Source organism: Bombina bombina, chromosome 4, assembly GCF_027579735.1.
Source record: "Bombina bombina isolate aBomBom1 chromosome 4, aBomBom1.pri, whole genome shotgun sequence".
Classification (NCBI taxonomy): domain Eukaryota; kingdom Metazoa; phylum Chordata; class Amphibia; order Anura; family Bombinatoridae; genus Bombina; species Bombina bombina.
The window spans coordinates 748,281,219-748,302,068 of record NC_069502.1 but is presented as its reverse complement, the minus strand read 5'-3'; the positions used below and the strand labels follow the sequence as shown (position 1 = coordinate 748,302,068).

The window sequence follows — 20,850 nt, the reverse complement described above, 5'->3', positions numbered from 1 at the left end:
ACCTATAGATGGGGTCTTAGGATACTGGTTAGATAATTACATTTAATAGTTTAAAACATCCAGTCGGCGGTCCATGCCGTGTCTAGAGGGATATTTGTATAAAAGGAAAGGTTTTACCTCAAAGTCCCAGTATGCTGTATGTTGATAATCGTATGTCCGTGTACTTATCGTCCCCTCAGGGGTCCGGCACGTATGTAGAGGAATATCTGTGCTTGGAAGAAGAAGGTATTTACCTCAATGTCCCAGTGTGAATGTTAGTTTGCAAACCTCTGAAATGAATTATGTTCGACACACGCTTCCAGCGTCTCGTGTCCTGCAGGTATCCGGGATAGTGAGGGTCACGTGACTTTCCTCCGTGTCGTCAGAGGCCGAAGGTTAAACCCTCCGTAGTATGACAGCCGATAGAATCTATCACGTGACCCTCACTATCCAGGTTTGGTTTAATCTTTAGGCGCTCCTATCTTTCTTGCATATTTAGCATTCATGGTTCCCTCAATGAACTGTAGCTCCCCAGTGCCGGCAGCACTCATGCAAACCCAGACCATGACACTCCCACCACCATGCTTGACTGTAGGCAAGACACATTTGTCTTTGTACTCCTAAATTTTCCAATTTACCTCTATTATTACATTTTCTTCTTTCTGTTGGTATCTTTTTGTTAATAAGCAGGGAACTAAGCTCAGGAGCGTGCATATGTCATGAGCACTATATGGCAACAATTTTGCAAGAATGTTATCCATTTTCAAGGGCACTAGATGGCAGCACTATTTCATGTAGTGCTCCAGACACCTACCTAGAATACCATGGGGACAAAACAAATTTGATAATAGAGGTAGGGTTAAATGGAAACTTTTTTTTTTATTATTTTTTTTTTATAATTGTATGCTCTGTCTGAATCACAACACATCTGTTTAACCCCTTTTTAGGACGTGTATCTATACGTCATGAGGTACATAGCCCATCGTACCACATGCTGTGTATATATACGTCCAACCTTAAGCAAGCCCATGCAGCCCTTGGTTGACAAGTGACAGCTGGGATCTGCAGGCATCTTTCTTCATATGGTAACGGAGCACAATCAATACCCAGTTACCATATGAAGGCAGATTGTTAGAACATGTGGGAGGTTCGGGAGGGGTGAAGGGAGGTGGGTGGGCGGCCCGGGGTTGGAGTGGAAGAAATTATTTTTTTGGGATGGGAGAGGATGCTACACTACAGATAAAATGTTGAATCAGGGTGGGGAGCTACAGAATGATCGGGGAGGAAAACCCACATCAAATTGGCAGACTGTCTGGCAGTAGCTAAGACCGTGGTAGGAGTTTGGGTATGAGAGGAGAGAGAGCTGTTTGTGAAGGATCAGGGGTGTGTAAATTGTTAGGCGGGAGGGTAATCCCTGTATTAAAATACTATTACCCTTTCCGACTAACCAGTTAACCCCTTCACTGCTGGGAATTTCAGAAGTGTGGTGCACAGCTGAAAATAGCAGATTTCTTATTGCTAAAATTTAGTTGCAAAGCCATGCATGTCTGCTATTTTTGAACAAAGTGGATCCCAAAGAACCTTTTTACTTCGGTAATTCTTCGGTATTTTGGGCCAATTTTTTCTCTGAAATTCCCTGTAACGAAGAAGGAGTTAAGACACCCTATAAACCAAATGTTATTCATCTTGAATTCATTTATTTATGTAGCATGAGGCTGTATATTCATGACTGCAATGTTTTCATTTTTTTTGGTACACAAATCCGATTCATCCATTCACAAAGTCATGTTTTGGTAAATTAATTTAATTCATTCCTTCACAATGTCATGCTTTCCCAGAGGTTTCTGAAATATTATTTTCATCCATTTTTCTATCTAGAAGGCATGCAACTAAAAAAATAAAAACAAATTCAATTAACTTCCATTATCAAAATTTGCACAATCTTTTTATATAAACATGTTGCGGTACCAGCTCCCACTGAGCACATGCAAGAGTGCACAGTAGATGCATTTCTTTTTAAAGATACGATGAGTCCACGGATTTGATCCTTACTTGTGGGATTACGCCTCCTGGTCAGCAGGAGGAGGCAAAGAGCACCACAGCAGAGCTGTATATATAGCTCCTCCCTTCCCTTCCACCCTAGTCATTCTCTTTGCCTGTGTTAGTGATAGGAAGAGGTAAAGTGATGTGTTAGTTATAGATTATTCAATCAAGAGTTTATTATTTTTTTAAGTAGTACCAAAGAGTGCTACTTTGTGCTAGGGTGTAGCCTAGACCAGATCAGTTTCTACAGTAGAGCATTTGGTGGCTTTAAAGCAATGGGAACTTGTGGGATATTATTCTCACTGTGCCTCCCATATACTGTTGCTGCCCTATTCGGGGAAAAAATCTGAGGGATATTTCTCAGTGTTTTCCTTGTTATCCTCAGGTCCATGTGAGCAGTAGGACTTCACACGCCTGGGAGCTGCCTTTGCTGTCGGCAGATGGTGAGGTAAGTGCCATTTTTTTATTTCTGGGCCGAGATATAAATAGAACTCAGAAGAAGTTGGCCACTCAAATTGCGAATAAAAGCCCTTAGAGAAAGAGATGGGCTCTTAATTCAGGTATGTTTTACTTTTATACAGCACATGTATTACTTTGGCTCTTTAGGAAGACCTAATCTCCCAGCGGTTTCATTAACTACATGCCGCCTGGGAAATGTCTCTGCTGATATTTCCCTAGGCGGGATAATTGACTCAGGGCCAGGGTTCAGATTCCCCTTGTTAATCTGTCACATCTCCCGGCGGTTACATAAGAGAGCAATGCCGACCGGGAGATGCCTAATGTGCCACTTTTTTCCCTATGCTTCAGGATGGAAGCTTTGGGGGTTATTGAGCGCCTTTTTTATGTTATTGTGCACTTATCACATCTCCCAGCGGTTACAGAAAACCATGCCGACCTGGGAGATGACTGCATGGCTAAATTCTGCATACGCCCACGAAGGGCGGTCCTTGAAGGCTTCTTTTACATTGCGTACCTTTTTTTTTGTCTCCCGGCGGTTCACTAAATCTATCATTCTGCCCAGGAGTTATCTGTTGCGTCTCTGATCTTGAAATAGAGACAGTACAGTTTATGACACTGTTTACATGACACGCTTTTAATCATCTCTCGGCGGTTTAATAGATCTACATGCCGACCGGGAGATAGATTATGTCAACACACACAAGGGTGGTTATTGTGGAGTAACGCGCCCTGTTTCCCCTCTCTATTTGGCTCATTTTTATAAAGTTCTAAAGTGGTCCCTAAAGGGTCAGATCTCTGATTTATCTACTTTGTTACATCAGCGTCTGGCAGATGTCCCTGTTGTACAATATTTTTTTTTGTCAGACTCTGATTAGAGTCAGGACGGTGTTTCAACCAATTGCTCCTCCTTGGAGTTTAAATTTAGTTCTTAGAGTTCTTCCAGGGGTTCCGTTTGAACCTATGCATTCCATGGATATTATGTTATTATCTTGGAAAGTTTTATTTCGGGTTGCTAATCCTCTAGTCGAAGATTATCTGTGCTTTCGGCATTTCTCTGTGATTCTCCTTATCTTTTTTCCATTCGGATAAGGTGGTGTTACGTACAAATTCTGGTTTTCTTTCTAATGTTGTTTTAAACGAGAATATTATTCAGGAGATTGTTGTTCCTTCCTGGTGTCTTAATCCTTCTTCTAAGAAGGAACGTCTGTTACTTGATTTGGATGTACTCTGTGCTCTTCAATTCAACTTACAAGCGACTAAGGATTTTCGACAATCATTTTCTTTGTCTTTTTTCCAGGAAACGTAGGGGTCAGAAGGCTAAGGCTTACCTCTCTTTCCTTTTGGCTGAAGCGTATCATCCGCTTTGCATATGAGACTGCTGGACTGCGGCCTCTTGAAACGATTACGGCTCATTCCACTAGAGCTGTTGCTTCCTCATGGGCATTCAAAGCTGATGCTTCTGTTGAACATATTTGCAAAGTTGCAATTTGGTCATCTCTTCACATTTTTTTCAAATTTGATACTTTTGCCTCGGCTGAGGCGGTTTTTGGGAGAAAGGTTCTTCAAGCAGTGGTGCCTTCTGTTTAGGTTCCCTGTCTTGTCCCTCCCTTTTCATCCGTGTTCTATAGCTTTGGTATTGTATCCCACAAGTAAGGATGAAATCCGTGGACTCATCGTATCTTTAAAAAGAAAAGAGAATTTATGCTTACCTGATAAATTTGTTTCTTTTTAGATACAATGAGTCCACAGCCCTCCCTGTTTTTATAAGACGGGTCTTTATTTTTGTTAAACTTCAGTCACCTCTGCACCTTGGCTTTTCCTTTCTCTTCCTAACTTCGGTCGAATGACTGGAGTGGGAGGGAAGGGAGGAGCTATATATACAGCTCTGCTGTGGTGCTCTTTGCCTCCTCCTGCTGACCAGGAGGTATAATCCTACAAGTAAGGATGAAATCCGTGTACTCGTCGTATCTAAAAAGAAACAAATTTATCCGGTAAGCATAAATTCTTTTTTGTGATTGGCTGATGGCTGTCACATGATACAATCTACACTAACCTTCCTAACTCTATTGCTATCTCCTTGAACCCCTTAGAATGTAAACCTATGAGCCCATCTGTTTGTAGATCACTTTCACAAGAGCCAACTAGAACAGTGCAACTCTCGGCAGGGCGCTCTACCCATTTGATCCCTGTAAATGTTACCTTGAATACCGCCTATGTTTATTGCGCTGCGGAATCTGTTGGCGCTCTACAAATACCTGATGATGATAATAATAATTGTACTGTATTTGTTGAAAAGCATAGCTGAGCTCCTCTAATGATTTACATCAAAGTTGAGATAAATGATATTGTCGCCAACGGTAATAAAGATTACAGCAAGCATCTGTCATATGTTCTGCAAAGTCAATAACCTTGTTGTGCAAGTTTACATAATTTACTTCTATTATCACATTTGCTTCATTCTCTTGATATCCTTTATTAAAGGAGCAGCAGTGCACCACTGAACGCACTGGTAACTCAATGATAAGAGGTATATTTTTAAACTGACTTTTGTAATCCTTTAAAGTGACATGAAACCCAAAATGTTTTTCTTTCATGATTCAGATAGAACATACAATTTTAAACAACTCTTGGTATCCTTTACTGAAGGAGCAGCAATGCACTAGGCCCTGGTTTGAAGCCCCTAAAATACCCTTGACTTTCTCACATTTGTCCCCCGCAACCGCTGCCAGCTGCACCTAAAATGAAGCCTGGTGCGGCTGGATCCTTTCTAGGCCACACGAGAGGGAACTATAAGTCCCAGAATTCTTCACGGCCAATGAAAGAGCAGTCCGCTCTGGATGGCTATTGTAGATACGTCCAATGCAGGGAGACTCTAGCCTGTGCTTTATGTCGGCACTCAACATACTGATGACACGCAGCTTCCTCCCATACGTGAGTGTCATGAGCAGGAGCATGCTTAGTATACTGCCCAAGCTGGGAGCTGGATAGGCAGTGCTCTGAGTTGGCAGAGGAGTAGCGGGTCTGGATAATCTGAGTACTGGCAGGGGCTAATTGGCCACAGGACACTCTGGAGGTACAGCACACTCTAACTAGACATATATGCTAGGAGCAGAGCGAATCTGCCCAACAATGATCTGCAGCTACAAAGCTTTGCACCTCAAACTCTGTCTCCCATTCCCTCTTTCTCTCGGTTTCACTGACTTTGCACCTACACTCTCCACCCTTTTAAACTTGCTAGCGGGGCAGTTGAAAGGCAACCATGCAGCAAATAAAAAACTTCTTCTAAAATGCAAGCGTTGTTACACCATCTGGCATCGTGTACATAGGGTCAGTTGATTGTAACTCTTACACATGATGGTCCTGTGCCTTTGCACAGGACAATGAGCTTAAAGGGACACTGAACCCAAATTGTTTTCTTTTGTGATTCATATAGAGCAAGCAATTTTAAGCAACTTTCTAATTTACTCCTATTATCAATTTTTCTTCGTTCTCTTGTTTTCTTTATTTGAAAAAGAAGACATCTAAGCTAAGGAGCCAGCCAATTTGTGGTTCAGAACCATGGACAGCACTTGTTTATTGGTGCTGTCCAATCAGCAAGGACAACCCAGGTTGTTCACCAAAAATGGGCCGGCATCTAAACTTAAATTCTTGCTTTTCAAATAAAGATACCAAGAGAAAGGGAGCTTATGAATGTATGTGTATTGGGTATAACGGGGTTAAAAGAAAAAAATGCACACATGATTTGCTTTTATAACAATGAGATATATAGGAGGAAGGGGTCTGTGAACCCCGAAACGTTACCATAATAAAGATATAAAGGTTTCTTAAACCAAACCCAGCGAGTGCAGTCCCTTATTGGATATAGACTGTGTACTTGATTGACTTTGCACCCTGGTGGATGACCACACAGCATTGGGAGTGCAGACACACACGGAGGATATATATATATTTTTATGCTTAAATTCCTGGCTCCTAGATTTTGAACATATTTGTCGAGCACTGGGCTATGGTACCAGTATACAGTCCCATTGTAAGCAGTGGTGATACACTGTAAATTTTCTACTTAATTGTTTCACACATCACACATTTTTCTTCTTCAGCTCACAAGTCCTGTCACTTGGTTTGATATATTTGGTCACATGACATTGTAATGTCTTAACTTTAAGGGCTAGATTTATCAACGCTGAGGCGTACAGGGGCGCGTTTACGTGCCCCTGTACGCCTCAGCTCACCTGTTGCGGGGCGAAATTACCCGCAGGTAATTAACATTGCACACAAGCGCAATTTTGCGCGGGCAGGAGCTGTCAATCTCCTCGGTCGGACTCGACCGAGGAGATTGAATTTCGCCACAATAGAGGTGGCGTAGATGTTAGGGAAGCAGCGGTCTAGTGACCGCTGCTTGATAAATCACGGCGAGCAAGTTCTTGAGAGAACTTGCTGCTGTAGGGGCTTAATAAATCTAGCCCAAAATATTCTGCAGTTTTGATTAGGCTGTAATTCTGGGGACACAGACTCCTGACTTTTGCTGATAAAGCTGCATGACCCTTTGTTTTATAATATTAATTGAGTGGTTTGTGGTGCATCTATTTTATAATAGACCTCACCCTGCATGTGTTTTAAAACAGCTTAAAATGAGCTTTTTATTTTTGAATGTGTTTCCTGAGGAGAAAGCAATTAGCAAAATGAAAAAAAAAGGTAGAAAAACTGCAGTAACAGACTTTCGGCTGTATACATACATATTAAAGGGTTTGTTGTACAGCTGAATAACACCCACATATACAAAATCACGAGTTAATGCTGAAAATGAGATCAGTGAGTGGGCACATATATGGTACCTGTAATATTATCTGTGTTTTTTAACATATATTTATGTCACAAAAGCCTAACCTTTTTTAAAAGTCAGTTTTGTGTTGCATCTTAACCTTTTAATGCTGCTATGCCGTTCTATTCCGTCATAATTACACTGGGCTTTAAAGCCGTTATGACGGAATAGAACGTCATGGCTAACGGCTGTCCTGAAGCCTTCTGTGCTTCCAGGATTTGATCGCGGTCTGGAGGGCGTTCCTAGGGTTGTAGGGACGCCCCCCAGACGCGATCCAATAATTGAAGTCTCGCATTGCGTGGTTTCAATTTGTCTTCATCGGAACAGTTCCGATGTAGGCACTTTAGCCCTGTCACGAAAGGGTTAAAGAGGATGTTTGAAAATGAAGTTTTTATGTATTTATAAATATGGATGCTCATGTGGATACGAATATCAAAATGAGTTATTTGTGCAGAGGTGTGTCTTGTTCATCTGCAGAGCTTTGTTTTGTTTGTTTTTTTACTTGTTTAAGCCATTGAGATACTTAAGATACTCTCAGGGCTCGATTTAACAAGCCGTTTGCCCTCATACGACTAGTATTTATCAAGCAGCGGTCGTCAGACCGCTGCTGCTTCCTAAACTCTTCTCCACCTTTAGGTGGAGAATTTCAAGCTCCCCTATAGACAGCTCCTGCCCACGCATGATTGGTTGAGCGCGGCAGGAGGCGGCATTGCACGTGAGTGCAAAATAGCGCTCACGTGTAATGGTAAATTCCACTGGCAGATTTCTGACCGCCAGAGAAAAGCTGCGGTGGACAGGGGCGAATATGTACGCCTCTGTCCACCCTCGCTTCATAAATCTAGCCCTAAGTATCAGTTGTGGGCAAACACGCATTTCCTGTTTTCCCACGTTAAAGGGACATTAAACACTTTGAGATGGTAATATAAAATGATAAATTGTATATAATAAAACAACTCTGCAATATACTTTCATTATTTATTTTGTCCTCTTTGCCTGTAATTCCATTCTAAAATTTTGAGCTTTTCAGTTCCTGTTAGAAATGGAAGTGCAGAACAGTGTTAAACCCAGCACAACCATTGGCTGCACACTCTAGTGACCTATTTATAACTGTCCCTAATTGGCCACAGCAGAGAAGGTAACACAAGTTACAACATGGCAGCTCCCAGTGTTTTATAGACACTAAAACTTTACACTTATTTTGTCACTTTTTAAACAACTAATGAAACTTTAAAAAAGACATCTACATGTTACTCATAGACTAATCTTTTCTTTGAATGCATCATTCTATCTAGCATGTATTTAGTGTTTAATGTCCCTTTAAAGCTTTTAAAAAGTATAGAGTAACTGTTTGTAAAAAAAAAAAAACAACAACAAAACCCCCCCACTAATTGCTGCTCTTATACATACTGTAGAAAGAAAATTTAGCAAAATGCCCCTAAATAGTTCTTTACACATAGAGGTTCAACTGTGTGTGCATAAACAAATTGTACTTTTAAGAAACCATGCAGTTTCTTAGATTTATGATGAAACAATAAATATACACACAGGTACTTTTGATTGAAAAATAGATTTGATGATTCAGTGGAATCCTAGTAGGTAAAATCTTCTTAGATGTAACCCTGACTAAAATAGAAGATGTACCCCTAAATAGAAAACATGTGCTCCATTGATTTTAGGGGTTTCAGCCACATCTATTGCAAACAGGTGAATAAAATGCAATACATATCTATGAAATCTCCCATAATCAAACACAGGTAGGTACAAAGGGTCATAATGAAGAGCTTAGTGAGTTCAAATATGACAGTGCGGTAGGATGCCACCTTTGCCATAAGCCAGTGCCCTGGTCATCTGTAAGTACTACAACTCATCACAAAGCGCTTAAAAATCGCCTATCAGCTGTTGCATCACTCACTACGGAGTTCCAAATTGCCTCTGAAAGCAACATCAGCTCAAGAACTGTGCATTGGGAGCTTCATGAAATGTGTTTCCATGGCTAGGAGCTATACACAAGTCTTACATCAGCATGTGCAATGGGAAGTGTTGGCTGGAGTGGTGTAAAGCAAGCTACCACTGGACTCTGGAAACGCGTTCTCTTGAGAAATTAATCAATCTTCATTGTCTGGCAAGAATCTAGTTGTACCAAATGTTAGTAGAACGCTAGCTATCGGTGAAAGAGGAATAATGGTCTGGGGCTATTTTTTAGTGTTTGGGCTAGGCTTCTTAGTTCCAGTGAAGGGTCATTTTAATGCTACCGTATACAAAGACATTTTTAGGCAGTTGGGTGCTGCAAGCAATTTGGCAGCTTAGGGAAAGGCCTTTCCTATTCCAGCATAACTATGCCCCTGTAAAGACAAGGTTTGCAAATTTTAGTGTGGAGGAACTGCAGTGTCCTGCACAGAACCCCAAGCTCAATCCTATTGAATACCTTTAGGATCAAATGGAACGCTGATTGTGAGCTAATTTTTACTTGTCCAACATCCGTGCTTAACTTCACAATTGCTCATTTGGCTGAATGGCAACAAATTCCTACAGACACACTCCACAATCTTGTGGAAAGATTTCAAAGAAGAGTTGCGGCTGTTATAGCCACAAAGGGGAAAGCCAACTCCATGTTACTCTCCGTGGTTTTAGAATGGGATGTCCAACAAGCTCATAATAGGGCTAGATTACTAGTGACAAGGTTACAGTTGCGCACAAGCAGTAAAGGGTTTATCGCAGCTCTTTATGATTTGAAAGTAAATGCGTTCACTTGAGTGCAATTGAATCTTATGTGCTTAAGATCTCTGGTTAAAGGGATACTCAAGTCAAGATAAACAAAGTGTTTAACGGTGTATATACTTTAAATATTTCACATTCTAATGTTCTTAACATTGGGGAATATGTTCTAAGTATTATATATATATATATATATATGTGTGTGTATATTTTCTTACCAAAAAAAACATCAGCTATATATACAAATATGTATTTTAAGTATAAATAGAACACATTCTGCTATGTAACGAACATTGGAAAGTGAGATATATTTATATTTTCATGTCCAGTTAGTGCACTTGAGAAAACGGGATCAGGTTTGGCAAATCTAAGGCTATGAGGGAATACGTTAAGTTGGGCTTTTTGCGCGTTTTGCGCTTGTGCGAAAACAGTTTACTTTCAACTTGTAATCTGTGCAAAAAACTTCTAGCGGAGTTGATGTGCGCTCAAAAATAGCGCTTCACTCGTAATCTAGCCCATAGACGATATGGTCAAGCCTTCGGGTGAAACATGTCTGAGGAAGTAGAATTCATGGAGTCCTTATTTTAACCAAGTTGTAGTGGTTACTCTGGGGGGTTTGCACGCAAGCCCAGTAGTTGATTTATTTAATTTTTGGTAGCTGCAACGGCGGTAATCACTGGTATAAATTAGATATAATTATACAGCCATTGTCTCTACCTACACGATAACGACTTTGGTGTTTGTTTTTACAGCGTAGTCCGCCATAATTTTAATAGAGCATCAGTTTGCTTTACTCTAGCAGGGTGTTGACACGGCTTGTGTAATCTATCAGGAAAGCTCTCTGCTACATTTTCAGTGCAAGCCTTTAAATTTTCAATTTAGGAGCAACCAGCTCTGTTTTCATATTCAAGGCACCTTGCTATATAATACAATATAGTAACAACGTGTTGCTATTTGACTTGTTGAGCACTTTGTCCTTATTCTGCAAACATTGTGCTGGTGTGTCAGGATACTATCAAAATATTTATATAGATATCAATTTACTATTTTATCTTTTTAGGGAGTATAGGTTGTTTTCTTTGCTCATACAGCCTTCTAGGACATTTTCACTATTATATACAGTACTTGGATCAGTTGACACATTGTAATCCATGCTGAATGTTTAGTACTCTGCTTGATAAGTGGCAGATATCTCAGCATATTCTAATATACCAGTGATTTACTTTCATTGCTGGTGTTATATAGTGTTTTCTGGTATGGATATTCTTTATTTCCACTACATTCTGTAAAATATTGGGATATTGGTGGATTAACACAGTAATACTCAATCGATAATTTGAAACACGCTCTCCTTTTTCTTTTTTAATTTTCCCGTTTTTATTTTGGTTTTAATAAAAGCTGCTTTTTAACCGCACTCTCTCTCCACCATTATGGATTATTAATATTACTTTATTGCATAATTGCATTAGTTTCTTTGTGGTTTATAGTTGTTTATGAGTGCTATTTAGTATACCCTGTGTCTTGCACACTTTCTTTCTATAAGTAGTATGTCTGTTACCAGCAGTAATCAGAATTAAGAGGCCGATTTACCAAGTAAAGAAAATCACAAATGATCCACACATTGTTTTAAGGTGATGCCCCTTGGTCAGAACAAGTGCTTTGTGTGTAAATATAAATGTGTGTAAATATAAATAACTCACCATTCAATTACACCTGTGTTTTGGATGGAACAAATTCCAAAGCAGCTGCTTTTTACGGATTCTCTTAAATTAGCTGCCATAATAGTTTTTATAGCTCAGATTTTAATCAATACTTGTTTTAATAATTTTCTTATGAAGAGTTCTATTTGTTTCTGTTGTCCCATGTGAAAACCTTGTTTTTTTGATTTGTAAGTCCTAAATGTACTAACTCGTGATAGTAGTCAGTATTTCTGTTTGTAAGTTTAGATGCCTGTTGAATGCATGCACACAATTACGTTCGTTATGTGTGTTTGAATATGGATACTTATAGGAATAGTCTAGTCAAAATTACACTTTCATGATTCAGATAGAGAATGCAATTTTAAGCAACTTTCTAATTTACTCCTTTTATCAATTCTTTATTCTCTTGCTATTTTTATTTGAAAAAGCAAGAATGTGAGCATAGGAGCCAGCCCATTTTTGGTTTAGCACCTGGGTAGCGCTTTCTGATATTTCACTGTAGCCACTGATCAGCTAGTGCGACCCAGGTGCTGAACCAAAAATGGGCCGGCTCCTAAGCTTACTTTCAAATAAAGATACCAAGATAACGAAGAATAATTGATAATAGGAGTACATTAGAAAGTTGCTTAAAATTGCATGCTCTTTCTTAATCATGAAAGTTTAATTTTGACTTTACTGTCCCTTTTAGAGAATACAGAAGTGTTTTTTTTTTTTTTTTTTTTTTTTTGTGACAATATATAAGGTTCTGCAATCGTAAGTATTTATTTAAATTTTGTTCCCCCTTTGTGTGGTGGGTCAACTAATTTTTTTTTTTTTTACCTTACAACCTACTATTTTATTTTAGGACCCCAGCTGAGTGCACAGTTGGATGGATGGTTGTCTCAAGCACAAACTTCAAAGAAACCCGCAAGAGCCATTATTGCACCGTAAGTTTAAGAACTACAGTTTATCATTAGACTCTTGGGCCTCTATTTAACAAAGTCTGGCGGACCTGATCCAACAGTGCGGATCAGGTCCGCCAGACCTCGCTGAATACGGAGAGCAATACGCTTTCCGTATTCAGCATTGCACCACAAGAGCTGCTGTTGCAACGCCGCCCCCTGCAGAATCAGCAGGGGGGTGTCGATCAACCCGATCGTACTCGATCGGGTTGAATTGTGGCGATGTCTGTCCGCCTGCTCAGAGCAGGCGGACAGGTTATGGAGCAGCAGTCTTTAGACCGCTGCTTCATAACTGGTGTTTCTGGCGAGCCTGCAGGCTCGCCAGAACCACGGGGCCTCAAGCTCTATCCGGAGCTTGATAGATAGGCCCCATGGCGTCTTCTTTTCATAGCCTGAGTTGGCTTAAAACTTTTTACAATACATTGCAGTACAAATAATGAAGGCGTTGTATATCTAGAGTACTTACAAATGCTTCATCAGTATTCATAAAATGATGGTTTATTCCCCAGATATCTAACAGCATAAACAATGAAATGTAATAGCAACTTTGCAATGAAAAAAACAAACTGGGTTTTGTTAAATGTATGGCCACTGTGTTTGTTCCAATATGCTTTTAAAAATAGTAGGGCAAAATCCCAACCCTTTTGTAAAAATGTAGACACAAATAAAAACATCTGCGATTATCATTGGTATCAGACAAAATGAGTAGGTACTTCTGCTGCACTGCATTTACAGTTAATATTTTAGTTAACATTTGAAACATCCAAATACTATTACAGTGTTGAATAATGACGATTTTCTTGTATTATTTTAATGAGGAAAAAAAAATATGTTTTTTAAAGTGGGAACTGAGCGTGCAGGAGTGACCGCCATGTGAACATCCAGATATGCCGTGGAAAAATTCCAACATGGGTTAAATGAGATAAAAAAAGGACTTGAATAAGATATAGAAAATCATATGAAAGGTGGTATGAAAAGTGCTTTCGTACTGAAAATCAATGAGGGGGGTCATAATGCAAATTATGAGTTTACACGGTGAGAAGTCATATGAAAACCTTTTGGAGGGGAGAAAAGCTTTTTTTTTACTGATGGATTGCGTTCAAGTTTGAAAAACGCTTATTACAACGTTTGAACCCGTTTACAAAACTCTTTTGATAGGAATCAAGGCCAGAGTGGCTTTTAACTTTATTAGTAGTATGCGTCTTTTATTAACATTTATAAAGAACATAAAATGTTATAAAATTGTAAAAGTTTGAATCTGCCCCCACTTGCCTACTACATAATGCCACTGAGCTGGTAAGCTTTTCAGTTGAAAACACTGGAGGACATATTGCTACCTTTGAGCACTGGGTGTCTTATGTTGTCATGAACTATTATTCACCTATAATAGGTGATTTGGTCTAGATCATTGTTTCTAAACTGCGGTCCTCAATTATCCCCCAACAGGGCAGGTTTTCATTATAGCTGTACTAGAGCACAGGTGAAATAATCAGCTAATCAATAACCATGGTTCCTAACCTGCTGTCACCCATCAGCTGATTTCACCTGTGCACTGGTTCAGCTATAATGAAAACCTGGCCTGTTGGGGGAATTCGAGGACCGCTGTTGAGAGAGAATGTTCTAGATGACTTGAGGCTTATGGTTCCTTGTCATTAAACCCCTAGACAACAAGCAATTGGCGCAGTAAGGATGATTGCTTACCCGTGTCCTCTGCACCAAACAAAGCAGTTTGTGTTTATTGTTTATTTGTGCCATAAACTTGAAAGTGGTTTTATCATTTAGTTTAGACTTGGCATGATTGGCACATGAAGCTTTAAAGTGCACTAAATCTTACTGGTAAAATAAATACAATATGTCTCTTATGGCAAATCTACTATTAGCATAATTACATTTTAAGAATTTACTTAAAGGGACACTGAATCACAAAAGAAAAAAATTGGGTTCAGATAGATCATGCAATTTTAAGCAACTTTTTAATTTACTCCTATTATCAATTTTTCTTTGTTCTCTTGCTATCTTGATTTGAAATATAAGTCATATAAGCAAATGTTTGGTTCAGAACCGTGGACAGCACTTGTTTACTGGTGCTGTCCAATCAGCAAGGACAACCCAGGTTGTTCACCAAAAATGGGCAGGCATCTAAACCTTAAATTCTTGCTTTTCAAATAAACATACCAAGAGAATGAAGAAAATTTAATAATAGGAGTAAATTAGAAAGTTGCTTAAAATCGCATGCTGTGTCTGAATCACGAAAGAAAAAATTTGGGTTCAGTGTCCCTTTAATTCTATTTTTGGTCTGGTAATTTTCTGTGATTAATTATATCGATAAAATTAAATAGTTTTGGTAGTGTTTATGAATAGGTATTAACTGTGTGAATTATTATTATTTTTGTTTCCTTTTTAGTCATGCTGGATACACTTATTGCGGATCCTGTGCTGCTCATGCCTATAAACAAATAGATCCATCCATAACGTAAGTCCTTTCCGTTTGAGATATTTTGTCCTGTATTCTCTTTGGATATTGGAAGATTCTCCGTGTTTACTGTAGTGCGTTCTTTACAACTTATAGGTGCCCTAGGTCTTCTTGCTAAATTTAAACACCTTTACATTATACTATTCAATTTAATTGGCTGTTTTGTTATGTGGTTTTAAAGATTGCTCTGTATACATAGTGAAAAAGATCTATTAATTAAAGGGATATGAAACACACAATTTGTCTTTCATGATTCAGATAAAGAATACAATTTTAAACAACTGTCCTATTTACGTCTATTATCTAATTTGCTTCATATGTATCCTTTGTTGAAGAAACAACAATGCACGAGTGACCCAATAACATGAGGCATATATCTGCAGCCATCAATCGGCAACTCCTGATCCTACCTAGTTATGCTTTTCAACAAAGGATACCAAGGGAACAAAACAAGTTAAATACTAGAAAAAAACCCCATTAAAGTTGTTTAAAATTACATGCTGTATCTGAACCATGAAAGAAAAATGTGGGTTTCATATCCCTTCATATATAAAAAATAAAATAAAATCTGAAATATCAATAGGTGAAACAATTACCAGGGAGCAGTCATTTTCAAAACCACATTAGAAATAAAATAAAGATAACTGTTCATTTGAATTTCTGTTTTTGATTTCCCTTTGAAATTATTATAAGTATTAGTTACATTTTGTTTAATTTTGAAGGAAATGAATGATTCCGACATTGTGCAGGATCATAACAAGATACTAAGGGGGCGATTTATCAATGTCCGCCAGACATCGCTGAATGCCGACTGCATATGCTGTCAGCATTTATCATTGCACAAGCAGTTTGCCCGCTAGCAGGGGGTGTCAATCAACCCGATCGTATGCGATCGGGCGGATTGATATCCGCAGCTGCAGAGGCGGCGGACGAGTTAAGGAGCAGCGGTCTTAAGACTGAAGGCTTGCGCAGAAACAGGAGTGTTTGGCCCCATTCGGACCATGATAAATCGGCCCCTAAGTGTTGATTAAAGGAGAATATTCTTAAATACTTAAAATTAAACTCCTCTATTAAATATATTATAATATATCATCTCATGTTAAATTCAATTCTTTAAGATAGGGTTTTTAATTTTGTAATTCCAATAGTTTTTTGTCTTTGAATGGGAACTTAAACTCTGGCAATAACATGTCTTTTTTTTGCCACTGAATTTCCAAGTTTGTATTTATTTTAATTTTATTTTGGATGGAGTAATACAAAATATCCAACAGATTATTACAAAATAAAATATTTTAACTCCAGGAAAGATTTCCTATTTTTTACTTTTTAATATATTTTAGAACCACAATAAAGAATAATAATTCCCTTAAATAAATCATATTACCATTACCAGTTAGGAGATTGGGAAAAGTATTTTAAACACTTAATAAATAAAAAATACTTGATCAAGTTAACTTAACTTTTCAGCATTTTCCAGCCACTAAAGTTTCCCACAAAACTGTAAAAATGTTAAAGAAAATAATTTATGCAAGTCACAGTTAAAGGGACAGTCTAGTCAAAATTAAACGTTCATCATTCAGATAGAGCATGCAATTTATAGCAACTCTCTAATTTACTCCTATTAAGTTTTCTTCGTTCTCTTGGTATCTTTATTTGAAAAAGCAAGACTGTAAGCATAGGAGCCGGCCCATTTTTGGTTCAGGACCTGGGTAGCACTTGCTGATTTGTGGCTACATTTAGACACCAATCAGAAAGTGCTACCCAGGTGCCGGCACCTATACTTACGGTCTTGCTTTTTCAAATAAAGATTCCAAGAGAATGACCGAATTATGAAAGTTTAATTTTGACTAGACTATTCCTTTAAACTTGCATCAATAATGCATAATTTTGTTTTTGCTTTGATAAAAATTCTATAACTTCTTCCATGCCTTTTTATTAATTTTCCCCATTTAGATAAGAAATAATTACTTAGATATTTTAACCACTCCTGCATGTAATGCTACATTTTTTTTTTTTTTAGTTCTTAAAGGGAAAAAAAAGACGTTTGCATATCATCCACACTGTAATGTATTTATCATATTATTTAAAATTCTGTTTCTCATTGCAGGAGAAGAGTATTCATTCTTGGTCCTTCCCATCATGTGGCACTTTCTAGATGTGCACTTTCCACTGTGGATATGTATAGGACACCACTATATGACCTTCATATTGATCAGAAGGGTAGGTCCTAACATTTGTAGTTAAAGGGACAGACTACTCCAGAATTTGTATTGTTTAAAAAGATAGATAATCCCTTTATTAGGCATTCCCCAGTTTTGCATAGCTGTGAAAAACTGTTAAATGCATTCAGATGAGAGGCGGCCTTCAAGGGCTTAGAAATTAGCTTATGAGCCTACCTATGTTTAGTTTTCAACTAAGAGTAGCAAGGGAACAAGTAAATTGGAAAGTTGTTTAAAATGACATGCCCTATCTGAATCATGAAAGTTTAATTTTTACTAGACTGTCCCTTTAAACTTTTTTCTTATTGAAGTTTGGGCTTTAAATGTCCATCATGCATAGACATTCATTACCTCTTACTTTCAACGGCAACTTAAACAGTTCTCTGTAGAAAGGCCTAAAAGCAATTTCTGTAACCTAAGTTTTTTTTTTTTCTTTAAAGTGCAGCAAATTGCTTACACCAGCTGCTCATAGAAAACTAGGTAACAAACGTTGCTTTTAGTCTTCCATATTGAGACAGTGGGACAAGAACACTCGAGGTGTTTAAAGGGACACTAAACCCAAATATTTTCTTTCATGATTCAAGTAGAGAATACAATTTTAAACAACATTCCAATTTACTTCTATTATCTAATTTGCTTTATTCTTTAGATATCCTTTATTGAAGAAATAGCAATGCACATGGGGGAGCCAATCACACAAGGCATCTATGTGCAGCAACCAATCAGCAGCTACTGAGCCTATCTAGATATGCTTTTCAGCAAAGTATGCCAATAGAATTAAGCAAATGAGATAATAGAAGTAAATTAGAAATTTGTTTAAAATAGCATACTCTTTTTAAATCACAAAAGAAAAGATTTGGGTTTCATGTCTCTTTTAATGTCCCTTTTTTTTCCATTTGGATATTGTACGGATTATATTGTGTACTCTTCATGTTTTGCCTCATCTTGTGCTGCTACTCAATAAAATCTGTGGCAGGAAGGGGTGGAGTCTTAGATCAACCTGAAAGGTAGAGTTTAAAGGGACAGTCAACACCAGAATTTTTGTTGTTTAAAAAGATAGACAATTAAATACCCATTTTCCAGTTTTGCATAACCAACACATTTATAATACACGTTTTACCTCTGTAATTACCTTGCATCTAAACCTCTGCAGACTACCCCCATATTTCAGTTCTTTTGACAAATTTGCATTTTAGCTAATCAGTGCTCACTCCTCTGTAAATTCACGTGCATGAGCTCAATGTTATCTATATGAAACACATGAACTAACGCCCTCTAGTGGTGAAAAACTGTCAAAATGCATTTAGATTAGAGGAGGCCTTCAAGGTCTAAGAAATTAGCATATGAACCTCCTAGGTTTAGCTTTCATCCAAGAATTACCAAGAGAACAAAGCAAAATTGATGATAAAAGTAAGTTGTTTAAAATTGCATGCCTTTTTTAAATCGAGTTTTTTTTTTTTTTTTTTGGACTTGACTGTCCCGTTAAGCTTCCTGTCTAGTCATAAAATAGTATTAAAGCTCTGTTTATTGCTATTTGAGGTAAGGAAATTTCATTAGGCACTATTTTATTTTGAGTTTAATGTGTCTATGCACAAGAGGCAAATTACTTTTCAAAATCGCTCTACAATGACAAACAACCCTTCTTGCTTCTGCAGAAAAAAAAATCTTGCCCCGCACTCCCTATAGGCTCGAAAACAAATTCTGTAACCTGCAAATGTTGCAAATCACTAGCAGGTTTAGGCAGTCTGCATCATTTGAAAAACCTAGGTTACAGATTTGCTTTTTGGCCTCTCTAGAGAGCATGGGATAAAGCACCCGTTTTACACAAAAGCGAGTAGTGCTTAAAAGGGACACTGAACCCAAATTTCTCTTGCAAGGTGTATCCAGTCCACGGATTCATCCTTACTTGTGGGATATTCTCATTCCCTACAGGAAGTGGCAAAGAGAGCACACAGCAAAGCTGTCCATATAGCTCCCCCTCTGGCGCCGCCCCCCCCAGTCATTCTCTTTGCCGCTCTAACAAGTAGCATCTCCACGGGAGGGTAAAGTGAATGTGGTGTTAGATTTGTAGTTTTTATATCTTCAATCAAAAGTTTGTTATTTTTAAATAGTGCCGGTTTGTACTATTTACTCTCTAGCAGAAAGTGAAGAAGAATTCTGCTGAGAGGAAAATGATTTTAGCATGTTGTAACTAAAATCCACTGCTGTTCCCACGTTGGACTGAGGAGTACCAGAAAACTTCAGTTGGGGGGAACAGTTTGCAGGCTTCACTGCTACAAGGTATGTTCAGTCATCTTTTTCTAGTCAAGACTTAGTAATGCTAGAAGACTGACAAGAATTCCCATGTGGGGAAGTTAAGCCATATTCTGAGACTCAGTATAGAAGGAAGGCTTAATTAACAGGGCTAACAGACTGGTGGACACTGTTAAGGGGCAATCGATTATTTTATAGTGAAAATATGACGATTGTACAAGTTTTTATTACTTTTGAAGTGTTTATGGGGTTTTTATTCCACATGGCAGAATTTTAGACACCTATTGAGGGTTTTGAAGGCCCCACAACTCCGGAGTGGAGAGGGAGGGGGCCTAAATTTCGCGCCTCAGTTGCGCAGTTCATATTGCAGACAGCTTCATGCAGCTTCACGTGGAGGGTCCAAAGAATAATTGAGGACTTCATAGAGGCTTATTTTTCTCAAATTAATCCCCAGGGGCAAGGTAGGGCCACAGCAGATTGCTGTTGCACGGTGCTGTAGTTTGCTAACCGGTTGTTGAAACTTACTGTGCAATCATTCCAAAGCATTAAGATAGTGTGGTAAAAATTTCAGAAAGATTGGATCATTTTTTGTGATTAAGTAAAAAAGTGAGCGCTTTTTATTATTTAAAGGCACAGTACCGTTGTTTCTCAAATTGTATATTTCAGTATTTGAGTGCTGTCTAAGTATGTTTAACATGTCTGAGCCTACAGATAGACGTTGCTCTATGTGTTTAGTAGCCATGGTGGAACCCCCTTTACATTTGTGTTTTAAGTGTGCTAATGTGTCTAAACATTTTAAAGATTGAGATGTTTCACTTATAAATGTATCCCAAGATGATTCTTTAACAGAAGGTAATGAGGATAGCCCACCTTCCTCTCCCCATGTGTCGACACCAGTCACGCCCGCGCAAGCGATGCCTAGTACCTCTAGCGCATTGGCCCCTATTACATTACAACAATTAGCAGCAGTCATGGATAATTCCCTTGCAGCATTTTTATCCAAACTGCCAGTTTTTCCTAAAAAGCGTGATAGCTCGGTCTTAAGAACAGAGTATGAGCAATCAGAAGCTTTGGAGGATTTATCTGTTGTACCCTCACAACACTCTGAAGTGTCGGTGAGGGATGGGCTGTCCGAAGGAGAAATTTCTGACACTGGAAAGGTTTCTCAGCGGACAGAATCAGATTCCTTAGCGTTTAAATTTAAGCTGGAACACCTCCGCGTACTGCTTAAAAAGGAGGTATTAGC

At 38.5% G+C, this 20,850-nt stretch overlaps 1 protein-coding gene across 1 annotated transcript in view; it reads left to right on the top strand.

Moving 5' to 3' along the window:
• Window positions 1-20,850, top strand: part of MEMO1 (mediator of cell motility 1) — a 71,980-nt gene that overhangs the window by 4,004 nt on the left and 47,126 nt on the right. The window contains exons 2-4 of the mRNA XM_053711014.1: window positions 12,563-12,644; window positions 15,064-15,132; window positions 17,240-17,352. Coding sequence (XP_053566989.1) covers window positions 12,563-12,644; window positions 15,064-15,132; window positions 17,240-17,352 — 264 coding nt within the window. The remainder of the gene's footprint in view (window positions 1-12,562; window positions 12,645-15,063; window positions 15,133-17,239; window positions 17,353-20,850) is intronic.